The sequence below is a fragment of the Tiliqua scincoides genome, chromosome 1, assembly GCF_035046505.1.
Source record: "Tiliqua scincoides isolate rTilSci1 chromosome 1, rTilSci1.hap2, whole genome shotgun sequence".
NCBI classification, from domain to species: Eukaryota; Metazoa; Chordata; class Lepidosauria; order Squamata; family Scincidae; genus Tiliqua; species Tiliqua scincoides.
The window spans coordinates 95,232,548-95,246,878 of NC_089821.1; the positions used below are offsets into that span (position 1 = coordinate 95,232,548).

Sequence of the window (14,331 nt, forward strand, 5' to 3'; positions counted from 1 at the left end):
AAGGCCTTGCTTATTTGCTTGGAGTTAAAGCATCAAATGGGGGTCAAACTAAAGATTCACTGTGAGTGTTTTAGAATACTTCTCTATAGCCATTCTGTTTGCTGATGCTTTTAACTTAAACACTGGCAGACTTGCTCTGGTAAGAACTTACATCGCTCAGCTGCTTGGTATTTTGCTGAGCTAAAACCATTGGCATCGAATCTAGCAAACTTGTGAACTTCAGGGTGTCTGGGTGTTGGCGGTATTTCTTTTCATTTAATGCCTCTCCAGCCTTTTTCACTTTTTCCACCTCCAGTGAGCCTAGAGGACTCCATCCAATCCCTTTGAACCAGCTGTTGTAGTCTTCTTTGTAAACGTTCTGGATTGGGGGTAAAACAAGAAGAAATTCAAAGACAGAAGCAAATGAAAAAATCCAAAGGCATAAGAAGTCCAAAAAGTCATCTTTTTTTCCTGTGATAATTGCAAGCACCTGACTGGATATATTTGCATCCAACAAGACAAGCAGAGCAGTCCCTCTTTCCCTTGAATGTTTCAAAGGGAGTTAGGCCAATGCTGTGACCTAACATGCCAATTCTTAGGTATTACCACTACTACTATCATCACGTGTGTGCCACAGGCAGAACTTGCATAGTGATTTTGCTTGCTACACTTTGTGCAACAGCTCTATTCGCATTTTCCAAAGTGTTTTTTTCGTTTTGGAAAAAAAAAAATTCTTTTCCAAATTCCTGCTCTTCATATAACCATAAAGCATTCTTTATTTGTTAGACTATGAAAAAAAGTTCTTCAGGGATTTTTATGTGTCAAGCAAAAGTGAGGCTTTTTATTTAGCTGGCCAGGTCAGTACTTCTCTTTGTTTGTTATGCCAAAACTCAAACAGTGTGATACCAAAATAAAGTTTGATATATATATTCAGGGCAAAACTCTACATTTCAGATTCAAATCCCAGCTCAATCTTCATATCAGTTTTAAAATGGGGAGAATAATGTGAAACACAGTGGCACATGGCATCTCTCTTTAAAACTGAGACACTGGGATGGAAGTGCATGCATACAGTCCTTGAGGTCCACCTGCATGTTTTTTCCACGCCAATGGCACTGCATTGTGTAATAGGAACTGTGACATTTTGAGGAACGGCCATACTTACATCACTTTGAATTAGCATCCTGTTCCTTGCCAGCTCAACAGGTATACTATCGGGTAGGCAGATATACTGATGGATCAGGCGTTTATAGTTGGTATTAGAGGCTACATCCTGAGCCTGCTTGGCAGCCTGGATACTGACCATCTCCAGAGGTGTGTGATAGTTAGTCTTGCTCTTCTCATAGTCCTTCCTGTACTCGCGTTCGGACTGCATCTTTGCCACATTCATAGAATGGACAAGCTTAGGATCATCTTGCAAGCTTCGGAAACCAACGTGTTTTCCTCTTGACTTCTCATAAGCTTCTTTATATTTGTACTACAATTCCCATGAGAGAGAAAGAACAATGGTCATTGTGTAAAGACATACAGACTCAGTGAACAAGCACCCATTTTTATCGTTGTAAGGGGCAGGGGAGGAGATCTCCCCAGTGAGAAACCAAGTACTTCATAACAGGAATATGTCTACAATGGAATTCCCTAAGAGCCCTCTCAGGGGACAAAACATGTGATGCATGTTAAAAACTTTCATAAACAGTAAGGCAAAATTGTTCTCACTAACAGCATCTCCTGAATGCCTTTCTATAATTTTCAGCTGATATACAATCACCACCTCAGTACTTCCACTAGTAAGAGCAGTGAGAGGAAACCTAGCGACCAGTAGCGTCACAAGGGTTTGCGTCACCTAGTGTGGGAGGCCAGTGTGGGAGGGCCATGATGGACCTCTTCCCATGCAATGGGCAGGGCAACACCCCAGGAGGTGGGCATGGTGATGTACCCTCACTCCACTCCGACCACTTTTTGGCTATAACTTTTGACAGAATAGAGCTATTTCAACATGACTTGTTTCATTGCATTCTGCATGACTTTACACATCAAATGATAGTATTATTCGAAAATACCAAGATTTTAAAAATTTTGGCCCATAGTGGTGTCAACCTCCAGGCGCATCACCTAGCGATGCCACTGCTTGAGACTACAATGGGGGAAGGAAAGCTAAAAGCAATCCCAGCTGAAGAGAGCTCATTAGAAAAAGATTGTATCTGGAGTTGCATGGGCAAATACATGCTCATGCATTGGGAGTTTTCCCTCCTCCCTACAGCAGCCCCACAAGCCTCCTGAAAAGCCACCCTTCTGTCCAGTTTTTCGCTATTCCCCCTCTGCAGCTTCCCATGTTTCTTTTCTGGAGGTTACCTCAGGAAAGGATTCTCAGGGGCAAAAGGGGCTGCTGTGGGGAGAAGAGGACAGGAAAGCTCAGCTACATGAGTGGAAATTCACTTGTGCAACTCTGGATAAAATTCATTAAGTGGGTGGGAGTGCCATAACTAGGCAAGAGGTAGGCAAAATGAGTGAACAAGAACCATTTACAATTGGGGGTTCCACAATCTAGGATAGAAAGGGAAGTGTATGAGAGGATGCAGCATTTGCATAGGATGCTAGAACTTCCAAGACCAACTTTGACAGCAGTTGCAAAGCGATGCACACAAAAACTGAGCAGATATGGATACTTACATCACTAGCAATGTTTCTTGAAGCCTTGGCTAGAGTAATTGGGATAGCATCACCCAACACATTGTGGCCTTTGGCTATTAACTCATGATAGCCAAGTTTGTAAAAGGTCTGAAAAATGAAGAGTTAAACATTTAATGAGTTATTCAAGTAGTTTTTAATGAATTTCTCAAAATCCAATAGGATCCTAACAGTGCCAGTGTGTTGTAGTTAGTGGTTGAAGTTTCACAGCAGGACTGGGGAGACCCAGGTTCAAATCCACACTTGGTCACTAAATTCATTGGACGTTCATTTCTCTCAGCCCAGCCTGCCTCACAGGGTTGTTGTGAGGACAAAAGGTGGAACCATGTATGCTGCTGTGAGCTCTTGGGTAAGGGCAGGATTCAGATGTAATAAGTAAGCAAATTTTTCAGCACAAAATAATAAGGAATATAATTCCTTTGATTTATAAACTATATATATAGTTTTTCTTTTACTTTTCCTATTCCCAGGCCCCTTTTTTTGCCAGGCCCCTTTTTTGCCCCAAAGGTTTCAATGTGAGTTAAACTAAGTGGCAAGAACTTCCTTAGCTTTTATCCATGATAGGGCTTTCTTGTCTGCAAGACCGGAACATAAAATATTACAGAATTGGTGAAAACAGCAAGAACCTAAAAGCCAATCAGAAAGTCTGCCAAATGCAAGGAGATCACTGCCCTGACTGCAAACAGTTGCTGGCAATGATAGTGTGGTCTCTGCACACTTAGCATATAATCATTTGGCCTCTCCTGTCCTGTTTCCCTCCTTCAATAGAACTCTAACCTCATTACAACATGTGTAGGAATAGCCACATATCATATGACATAATCAGAAAACCAAAGGACAATGTTGGCATGATTTTTTATAATCTCTGAATGAATTTCTGAACACCTACCCCTCATTAATTTGGCAAACTGTGAATTAAACATAGTCTTTAAATGACCACTTACATCACTGATGTTTGTTGCATTGTATTTAGCCTGGATAAACTGAGGGGCATCTGCAGGCAAGTGGTATTTATGTTTTATTTCCTCTCCAGAAGATTTGTAGAGTTTCTGTGAAACAAAGGAGTATGGCCATTATTTCCAGCCTGAAAAAACACCACAGATGCTCTACTGGAGAGTAAACTGGTTTTCAAAAATAGATTTAAGTATGAACCATAAATGTGCATTTAAACATATCCATATATGAAAGAATTAGAATAAACTACTTAGAATGACACCTGAAGTCAGTATCATCCAATTACAATAACTGATTCGTGGCAATGTAACAAAAAAACTAATTTTCCATCATGATTTCCTGATGCCATCACTACTTCCTGTGGCAAGGTGTTCCACAGACTAATTACCCATTCTTCTCAAGACAGCTGCATGCTCCATAAAGCCTTCTCACCTTAATGAATCTATGTTATTTTATCTGAGGGTCTACCCCTAAAAACAACTGGAAGAGTTGCATCATACAAAACTACAGAGCAAAATAAATTCAAAAACCTGATAACTTTCCCAAAAGTATTTGCATAGGGATGGAACACCCTATTCCCTCACATAGATATGATTCATCACTTAGTCCTGACCTTTTTCCCTCAGATTTACTCACATCACTAAGCTGAATGGCATTCTGCTTAGCCTGGACCATGACAGGTGAGTCTACAATACTAGTAAACTTGATGGTGTCAGGGTGCTGGCGGTACTTCTTCTCATTCAAAGCCTCCCCTGCTTTCTTCACTTTCTCAACATCTAGTGAGCCAATGGGGATCCACCCAATGCCTTTCATCCAGCTATTGAAGTCTGATTTGTAAAGATTCTGGTAGGTAAAAGAAAGAAAAGAATTATTACATAGGCAGACCACGCTTTTTGGCTGTTCATTTGTTGGACACCTATGGACACATCTTACGCAAACATGCTTACGTCACTCTGAATCTGCATCATGTTTCTGGACAATTCCACACTCATTGCATCAGGTAAGAAAGTGTAATGGTGCACCAAGTGTTTGTAATCGGTATTGCTGGCAATTTCTTGGGCCTTCTTGGCAGCTATAACAGTGACCATATCCAGTGGAGTGTTGTACTTGGTTTTGCTTTCCTCGTAATCTTTCCTGTACAATCTGTCCGACTGCATCTTCGCGACGTTCATATAATGGACAAGTTTGGGGTCATCTTGGATGCTCTGGAAGCCAACCATTTTACCCTTGGCACGTTCAAAGTCTTTTCTGTATTGGAACTGTCAGAACAAAATCAAAAGAAAAATAGCTTTTCTGGGGAACACAACCCCACCATTGCATTTCATACAAAGACTACAATTTTAAAAGGGAAGGGGCCATCAAAAGAAAAGCAAGAATGCATTTCCAGAAGTAGCTGCAGCACGAAAGTCACCATTCATGCTGAATGCAAGCTGCCAGTAGTGTAAGGGGAAGCACCCATGTGACAGCTGGTGACAAAGTCCGGCACGCCACTGCCAGTGGGGCTGCAGAGCACTGCAGGCAATTGATCTGGCTTACTACTGAGTAGATCTGTATTAAACAATGTTGCGGCAGACTGCAGACTGAAGTAACACTCAATGAGGCTTGAATTGACGGCAACATTATTTGTAGAGATATTTATGCATAAAAAGAAATGTAAAATATCTTGATCAAATGACTGTTTTTTTTAAGTAGTGGACACTTGTTTTATTTTTAGATTGTGATGTGATTAGATAAGGATGTGTTTCTTGAACAGCTCACACTTATTTTGCAGTGCAAAATATTTTCTCTTATTTTGAAGTGCAAACCACTTGGTGCATATTTTGATTGAAAAGTGGTGTATAAATACTCTAAACAAATAAATAAAATGTTGGCTCCATCTACCTCTTCTCCTTCCTTTATCTTTTCTTAACTTTGCTACCTTTCCTTGAGCGACTCTCTGCTTAGATTGTAAAAGACGGGAATGAGATTGCTCTGTTTTTATTTTACTTTCTGCATGGTTCAGCATCCCACTGATAATCTGCCCAGGTTAATTTGCTTTATTTATTCACTCAGGTTCCTGAGAAACATGTAAGATCCTTATAGATACATAGTCACAACTGAAATGGAATTTGATTAGCAGCGTGGACTACTGGCAGATGGGTCTGCCCACAGCACACAGTCACTCCTTGGGACAGAGAATACTAACATCACTAGCAGCATGTCTAGCAGACTTCGCAGCTTGGATTGGGATAGCATCATATCTCACGTCGCAGCCTTTCGATTTCAACTCTTCCAGCCCCAGTTTGTAGTAAGTCTGGAAGAAAATACATTAAAAAAAAAAAAAAAGTAGTTTGTTTTAGTAATTCACTTATAATGCAAATGGTGTGTTACATGAAAATCTTACTAAGAGTAAACTTACATCACTAATATTGTAGGAATTAACTTTAGCCTGGAGAAACTGTGGTGCATCTGCTGGAAGGTGATATTTGTGAATGACATCTTCATTTTTGGCTTTATAAAGTACCTATAACAGAAATCAATGCAAAAAATAAAAGTAAACGTACTACATGTTGGCATCCTTCAGTATCGGAAGACTATGGTATCGCGCTCTGAACAGTGGCTCTGGAACAGTGTCCTCTCCAGTGCACGAAGCCTGGGTAAAGTAGATACGGAGGACAGCCTGTTACCCATGCAGCAAATCCCTCCTCTCTATGTCACTGAAATGGTCCAATGGCAAGGCAGAAGCCAATACGGTTGGTTCTAGCGGCGTCGCAGGAGTTGCCAGAACGTGACTGTGTTCACCCATGAACTGCCTCAGGGACTCCGGCTCCAGATTTTGCCTTGAGGTTGACTCCTGAAGCTGTTTCCATAACTGGATGTAGCCACAAGGCAGTGGAGGTTTGGGATCAGAGTTTTCCTTCTCTCAGATGAGCTGCCTTCCCAGGCTAATGAGTCCCATCTACCCGGTGGCTGTTTAGTCGCCTCTTACGACTCTAAACCAGGGGTGCCCAAACCCAGCCCTGGGGCCACATGCGGCCCTTGAGACCTCTCAATGCGGCCTTCAGGGAGCCCCCAGTCTCCAATGAGCCTCTGGCCCTCACATTTGTTGGAGCCCGCACTGGCCTGACGCAACTGCTCTCAGTGTGAGGGCGACTGTTTGACCTCTTGCGTGAGCTGTGGGATGAGGGCTTCCTCCACCGCTTGCTGTTTCACGTTTGTGATGCAGTAGCAGCAGCAAAGGAAAGGCCAGCCTTGCTTTGTGCAAGGTCTTTTATAGGCCTTGAGCTATTGCAAGACTTTCATTCATTCATATAAGTTCATCTTTAATATATTCATTTATGTAAACTTATTCAAATTTATTCACATTTTAAATGTAAATTAATTCTTCCCCCACCCCCCAGCCCCTGACACAGTGTCAGAGAGATTATGTGGCCCTCCTGCCAAAAACTTTGGATACCCCTGCTCTAAACGTACTAATCGTTTAGAAAACTCAGAGTGTGCTAATCACTGTGTCATATTATTGTATGCCCAGACATGCATGCTTTTTGGGCTAATAATACCAAAACCAATTACTAATTAGACCTACAACTAGTATTTTCTGGTTTTGGTCCAATCAGTAGTTAACAAACTCTGATCCAGCACTGAAGGCCTGTTCTTTGTATTACTTTGATTCTACAAACTCCCTTATAGGAATGTGAAAATGTTCCTGAAATCCCCTGAAAGATATTAGCCATCACTTAACACAGGTGGAGCTTGTTTATGCACAGATTTTTCATCGGCAGATCTGGCTCAGCACGGGTCTCCCAGACTCGGCTCCACTGGAGCCCTCTGAAAAGAACCTGAGCTGCGCTCTGGTCTCTTCCAAAGGGCTTCAGAATGGCCCAGAGAGGCAAAAAAAATCCACTTCCCATTTCCTAAAGGAAACCAGAAGTGACATTTTTCACCATATTAGACATTCTGAGGCCCAGGGAAGCCCTCCAGGGGCTGCCCCAGACCTCAGAATGCCTTATATGGCAAAAAGTCACTTCCGGTTTCCCTTGGGAAACTGTAAGTGGCATTTTTGCCTCTCTGGGTCATTCTGAAGTCCTCAGAAGCAGTAGGTGGACGCACACTGTCTCTGCGGGTTTCAGAAAGCCCTCCGGAGGGGACTGGAGCACAGCTGAAAGGGGGAAGAAAGGGGCTGAAAACCATGGATTTGATTATCTGTGATTTTCAGTTTCAGCGAGGGGTCTGAGAATGAATCCCCTGTGGATGCCGAGGCCTGAATCTCTCAGTATTATTATCTCCTAATTATGATACTCTCAATCTACAGGAACAGGTAAAAGGTATTTTGAAGGTAAAATATAGTGATTGTAGGAGAGGGAATAGCCATGACTGAAACCAAATCTCCAGACCCTTGTGATAAAAGACAATCTCTTCTATGAGTTTTCCTTCCTTCCTCAGGTTTGGAGCTACAGTCTCTGGAGACCTGATGTTGGGGAATATTCCATGAGTCAAAAGATTATTAAGGTTAATTTTTGTTCTGGTATAGACTTATGCTTCTCACAGCCTTTGCTGTAACTGGAGCTAGTAATCTATTTCTTCTCATTGTCATCAACAGACCTTAAGCAGTCCAGATTCAAGTATGGGCTAAATGGACGGCGGGCTCTACTGTTAATTACTTGAATTAAGATGCAGTGATCTATTACTGCTTCACATCTATCTTCATAAAAGCAAACCACAAATATTTCAACGTAAGGGAGATTATCTAGAAAGGTGGAAGTACCCAGGAATTCTTAGGTTCTTTCTTCTTAAATGATCCCATTGTGACTTTAAAAGTTGCTTAGTCAATACACAATGACACATATGCAGTGCCAACACTTACATCACTCCTTTGGATCTGGTTGACTTTGGCTTGTACTAAAATAGGGTCATCTTCAATTGATGTAAACTTAAGAGTGTCCGGATGCTGACGGTATTTTCTCTGTTCAAAACATAGAAGACAAGAAAAATTAGTTCCTCATAGGTAATAAAATGTCAGTTTCCTTTCCATTTCTAACATTTATATTTTTTGTAAGGACACATCAAGAAAAGACTAAAAATAATGCAGACCTTCTTCCCATTCTCATTCCAAAAAATACCCATACCTATTCAGAAAATCTATACTTGTGATTATTTTCTGGATGAACACTCAGAAATTTCACAAAGAACCAATTATAATATGCATTTAAAAAAATATGTGCTTCCATAACAACAAAGAAAATCTTATAGGAGATGTAGCCAAGCATTTATAATGGAATGATCCTGGGTCAATACAAAATGGCTCCATTCCAAAAAGATTGGGGCTGGCTGATGTGCCTTCCAAGGCAATCCATTTCCCATTGGTATAATGCTTGGAGGCCTGCACAGGCATCCAATCACCTGCATATGTTCTTGTACACGCATTTTCATCTTGCCATAGAACAGATTACTGTGTAAAATGCATGAAACATCTGTGATGCTCTATTTCCTCATTATTACCTCTGTATCAAGATATAGTTCCAATTTGCCAAGGCTGCATATATTGCTCCTTGGATAGAAGAAGAAGAAGGAGGAGGAGGAGGAGGAGGAGGAATCCCACCCATCAGTTGTTAGCACAGAAGGTGGAGACAGAGGAGAATTAATCCACTACACCTGTTTCTCCCCACCCAAAAAAAGCACAACACCAATTACACTTTTTAAAGTATTATTATGGAGCATGATTATGGCTCCAGCAGCTGAATGCAGCTGGGGAATTGAGTGCATAGCAATCATTTCCGCTCATGATTCCCCATCTGCCTAGGGCAGTGTTATTCAAATTAAGCGACTCTTTAGGGAGGTGCCAGGAACTCAAAAGGGAGGCACGGGATGTCCTCTCACAGCGATACAGTCACATGTCTGGGCAGAATACGAGCCCATCTTCTGCCCGTCGTCTGCGTTTTTTTTTAAAGCAGAAGAAACGGGAGTTGCTCAGCTGCGAGAGTGGCTGCCGCCGCTGATACTTGTCTGGTTGGTTCCTAGTTCCCAGCCTGGGATCTCTTCTCATCAAAGTGAAATCTCTCTTTTCAACCCTCTCCCTCTTCCACTCCCCCCTTTCGATCTCCAAACCTTCCCGCTTTCCTCCCCCTCCCCAAATAAAACGCTTCCTATTCTACCAGTCATCAGGACTCTTAAAGTTGCTTCCATGCAGTTGACAAAGGGGGAGGGGAGAGACAAGCACACACTTTACTTGGCCAGGAGCAGAAAAAGGGTCCTGTTTTTAAAGTGATTTATTAATGTTGTTTGACTGAAGAGGAAAGGCTGTATTTTTAAAGTGATGAATCTTGCTATTTGAAGGGAATACTTATCAGCCATTGATGAAGTGATTGCCAGCCCAATCCTATCCACACTTTCCTGGGAGTAAGCCCCATTGACTCTAATGAGACTTACTTCTGAATAGACATGCATGGGCTTGAGCTGTGCATCTCCTAGTATAGGAGACAAATCAGCTTCCTAACCAAACCCTTATCAGCTCTGATATATTTTCATGGTCTATTTTTGTTTTCCCCACCAGCTGTTGGAAAAATTTAATTTCATTAAATTAATAAAGGGTTCAGTCCTATCCAAGGAGAATGGGAGAAATGACTAGTTGGATTGGGGTCCACAGGGGTGTGTGTGCGTGTAATGTTGGTCAGATTGGTTGTTCACAAAGTTCATTTGATAAAACAATTCTATTGGTATGCTTACAAAGTTTTAAAAAATGAGTCCTCCTGGACCAGACAAAATCTACCTACTCCAGCATCCTGTCTCCAACAGTGATCAGCAGCTAATCATTTATAAAGCATGTATATTGCTGTGTATTAATAATATATATTTTAAGATCTGCATTTAATTAATGATATGATTAATATAATTAATATTAATATAGTTAATATATAGTTAATATTTAATTATATTATAATTAATATATTGTAATATTATATTTAATATAGTTAATATAGTTAATATTTCTGGCCACTTCCTGTTTAATGATGTCACTTCCAGCCCTCAGGAATATGATGGGGAGTCATGGCCAACAGCCACGGGGGTCAAGGGAGCCACTGGCCAGAAAAGTTTGAGTACCACTGGCCTAGGGATTTGTGTGTAGAAGCCTTCTTCTGCGGTATAGCTCCTGGATGAATGGGAGAAAGCATGATTCTATTTCAGGTTTACCTACCTCATTGAGAATATCTGAAGCTCTTTTAGCTTTTTCTACTTCCAAGGATCCCAACGGCACCCAGCCACAACCCTTCATCCAACTATTGTAGTCGGCTTTGTATTCATTCTGGAAGAAACAATAAAAATGACAAATACAATAACAAAGTAAGAACTTCTGCTTGCATGTTCTTATGATCTTTTTTCAAGGCACCATGGCACCCATGGTGGATAGGAAAATAAAAACCTAAGTGCTGTGTTGGGTTAAACTGAAGGCCTATCTAGTTCTCGAACAGCCTCCTGTTGGCCAGCCAAAGGCCAGCCAAATGTCTCTGAGAAGTCCACAGGCAGGAGCTGAGGTAGACTGTTCATTCACTGTTGCTCTCCGGCACAGGGAGGCATATTTCCTCTCAATCTGGAGGCATCATAAAGCTGTTGTAACCATTAATGGACTTGTCCTCCATGTCCATAGATCTGCATGGGGACTACAGCAAGGGGAATGGGCATTAATTTTGCTTTCCTGTGGCTGCTGTTTTGCCCTGGGAGAAAAGTTCCTATTGAACTCTATAGTGGCTACTATTTACAATTTTTTAAAGTACATAGGAAACATGGGAAGCAGAAACATTCAGAAACATAGGAAGTATACAAAGTAAAGATATGTAAAGAATTATCAATCATGAAAATTAATAGAGTAGATCTACTGATTAGGAATCAAAAGTGATTCCTGGCTTGCAGCTGAGCCTAGGAAAGCCTAGGGAAGCCAAGTGGAAATACTATTATTCTGTATAGCCACTTCTTAAATTATGCGATACCAAACATGCTGAATACTTACATCACTTTGTATGTTGTAGGACTTCTTGGCAAGTTCTACATTAATGCTGTCAGGAGGGTAGTTGTAAGTATGAATGATATGCCTGTAGTCTATGTCACTGACAATAGCCTGTGTTTTCTTTGCTTGTACAACAGGAATCATGTCCAGTGGTGCTGTATACCTGGTCTTTGACGCTTCATAACCTTTTCTGTATTCACGCTATAAAAGAATCAGTAAGTGCCATCAACAGTTAAAACTTTTTCAAAGAACAACATTTTGTAGAATGTAGGTAAACCACAAGTGTGCAATCTGCTTTGTAAATATTATTAATAATAATAAAATAATAATGAAAATAATGTTTTCCATCCCAAGTTAGAGGAATGGTGGCACAGGGGTGAGCCTTCTCTATAGTGGCACAACAACTATGTAATTCCCTACTGCGGGAACTATCAGATCACAAGATCCAAGAGCATAAGGCTTCAATAGGATTGGGTCATACATTTTATTCTGATATTGCATATCGCTTCTAGTTTTAAAAGTGTGAGTATTAGCCAAAATTTATTTAAATAGTTGCTTACAAAGAAAGCAGCACACTGCCAACACCCCATAAATATTAACTAAAGAGGGTTAAATTGATACATACATCACTCTGCTGTTTGGCCACTTTCTGAGAATGTATCATCTTGGGATCATCCTCGATGCTCAAAGCTCCAATTAACTTCCCTTTGCTCTGTTCGTAACCTTTCTTGTACTCTACCTATGTGGGAATAAGATGAGAGTATGTAGTTCTCTAACATATAAAAGTAAAATCAAATAATTCAAAAAGCAAGGTACATTCATTCATTCATTCAAATGCAACACTTACATCACTTGCAATTTTCCGATTGGCTTTTGCAGCAATAATAGGAATGGCATCAAACTTGATTTCAAATTTCTTTGCTTTCTCTTGCTCCCAGTCATACTTGTACCAATTCTGATAGAGGAGGAAGAGATGAATGACATTAGGACGATGTGAAAGAATATTAGAAGGATCAGACATAAAATCTACTGTAGAGAACATAAAGCTTTAACTATTGTTTCGTTTGAATATATAAGAAACATGAATATTGTTCTGACTGATTTTATCATTTTTTACTAATTGCAAGATTTCAGCAGCCTGTTTTAAACCTCACTAAATTAACACTCACTTAAGTAAGGTAAATTTGTCCCAAAAGAGCTCTTTGCATAGTATTCCATATGCAAGGACTAGTAATAAGGATACTTAGCATTGCAGTGCTATGTCACCATTTTCAAAACCAAGCAGTCATTACCTTAGAAGAATAAAGGGAATTTCCTTCCAATGACATCAATAGAAGGCATTAGCAGCATCCTCCTTCTTTATTACTATCTCTGTTCTCAAGGGGCCCAATCCTATGTGCCTGCTGCCAGAACTAGCATTCCAGCAGTGCAGCATGATTTATAGCAGACCATGCAGCCAGCTTGCCAATGCAAGCAGGTGCGGCCACGCACCAGCAGAGTGCAAAGAAGCCCTGGTTCTCATAAGGTGGTGCAGGGAGTGAGGGGACATGTGGAATGTGATGGGGAGGGTAGGAACAGGGCAAAGACTGGGGAAGGGAAGTGGTTGTCAAAGCAGGAAAGGGGTGGTATCGACAACAGCAGTCAATATCCTATCCCCCTTCCCAGCCTCGATCTGCCTTCCCAGGTTCAGCAAAATTACTGGTGCAGGTCTGAGTAGAGCCATTGCAGCATCAGAGGCTGACCCTTGGGCAAGGGAATAAATGTTTCCTTACTCACAGGAGACCTCCAGGATTCTCTCCCCCCCCCCACAGGATTTAGCACATGCTCGAATAGAATGGCTGCATCGGCAGGGTGGGGAGTTAGGATTGAGCTGCCCACCTCTGTCTCTCAGGACACTTTCTTTGCCACTGATTCCTTTTATTTTTTAATCTTTCAGTTACTGTTTCCAGATTATGTTCCCACTCAAGTCTTCAGCCCTCCAGAGCCCTGACTCCATCTTCCTCCTGTCTGTCACATACAGTCTTTCCAAAACATTTATTGTGAGGTTTGCCTTCTTCCTGACCCCTGTATTCAATCTTAGCCTATTCTCAATTCCCTGACTATATCTCTTCCACATTTTCATTCAATCTTAGCCTATTCTCAATTCCCTGACTATATCTCTTCCACATGGTGTCCGCATTGGACACCAATCCAGAAAATCATTTTCTGGATTGGTGTCTACCAACTCAAAGCCCTTCCCCACCTCTGGGCTCCCTGGTCCTTCTCTCTCTCCTTTACTGGGTTTATTTTTTTACATAAATCCCACTCCAATAAAAACCAAGACTGGCATATGTCCAATAATCATTGTGATGTTGTAATCTATGACAATAATATCTTTAGTTGCTTGAGTGTCGTATATAGTGTAAAGCTCATACTCACATCGCTGATATTATAGGCATTGACTCGAGACTGGAGGAACTGTGGAGCATCTGAAGGGATGTGGCATTTGAATTTTTCCTCTTCATGTTTGGCTTTGTAGTTCAACTGGAAAGCATAAGCAGAAAACAAGAATATTCACACTGAACAGTGACATTTTGAAGAAGCTTACTTAAAATGGTAGTGTACATTGTTAATATCAGAACTGAATTAGTGGACCGCCTGATATGATGTAAAATCAGATTGCTCAACAGTTTGTGGGTCATATGTCAACCCACCAGAGAGGTAGGTTCTCTGCTTCATTTCATCTTTGCGCA

The 14,331-nt window shown here is 41.1% G+C and overlaps 1 protein-coding gene across 1 annotated transcript in view; it reads right to left on the reverse strand.

Moving 5' to 3' along the window:
* Nucleotides 1-14,331, reverse strand: part of NEB (nebulin) — a 205,240-nt gene that overhangs the window by 158,577 nt on the left and 32,332 nt on the right. The window contains exons 22-35 of the mRNA XM_066621543.1: nt 14,018-14,122; nt 12,443-12,554; nt 12,225-12,334; nt 11,603-11,800; nt 10,793-10,900; nt 8,465-8,563; nt 6,020-6,124; nt 5,807-5,914; nt 4,569-4,880; nt 4,258-4,464; nt 3,612-3,716; nt 2,650-2,757; nt 1,145-1,456; nt 152-358 (exon numbers count right to left, since the gene is read on the reverse strand). Of these exons, the coding sequence (XP_066477640.1) occupies nt 152-358; nt 1,145-1,456; nt 2,650-2,757; nt 3,612-3,716; nt 4,258-4,464; nt 4,569-4,880; nt 5,807-5,914; nt 6,020-6,124; nt 8,465-8,563; nt 10,793-10,900; nt 11,603-11,800; nt 12,225-12,334; nt 12,443-12,554; nt 14,018-14,122 (2,196 nt within the window). The remainder of the gene's footprint in view (nt 1-151; nt 359-1,144; nt 1,457-2,649; nt 2,758-3,611; nt 3,717-4,257; nt 4,465-4,568; nt 4,881-5,806; nt 5,915-6,019; nt 6,125-8,464; nt 8,564-10,792; nt 10,901-11,602; nt 11,801-12,224; nt 12,335-12,442; nt 12,555-14,017; nt 14,123-14,331) is intronic.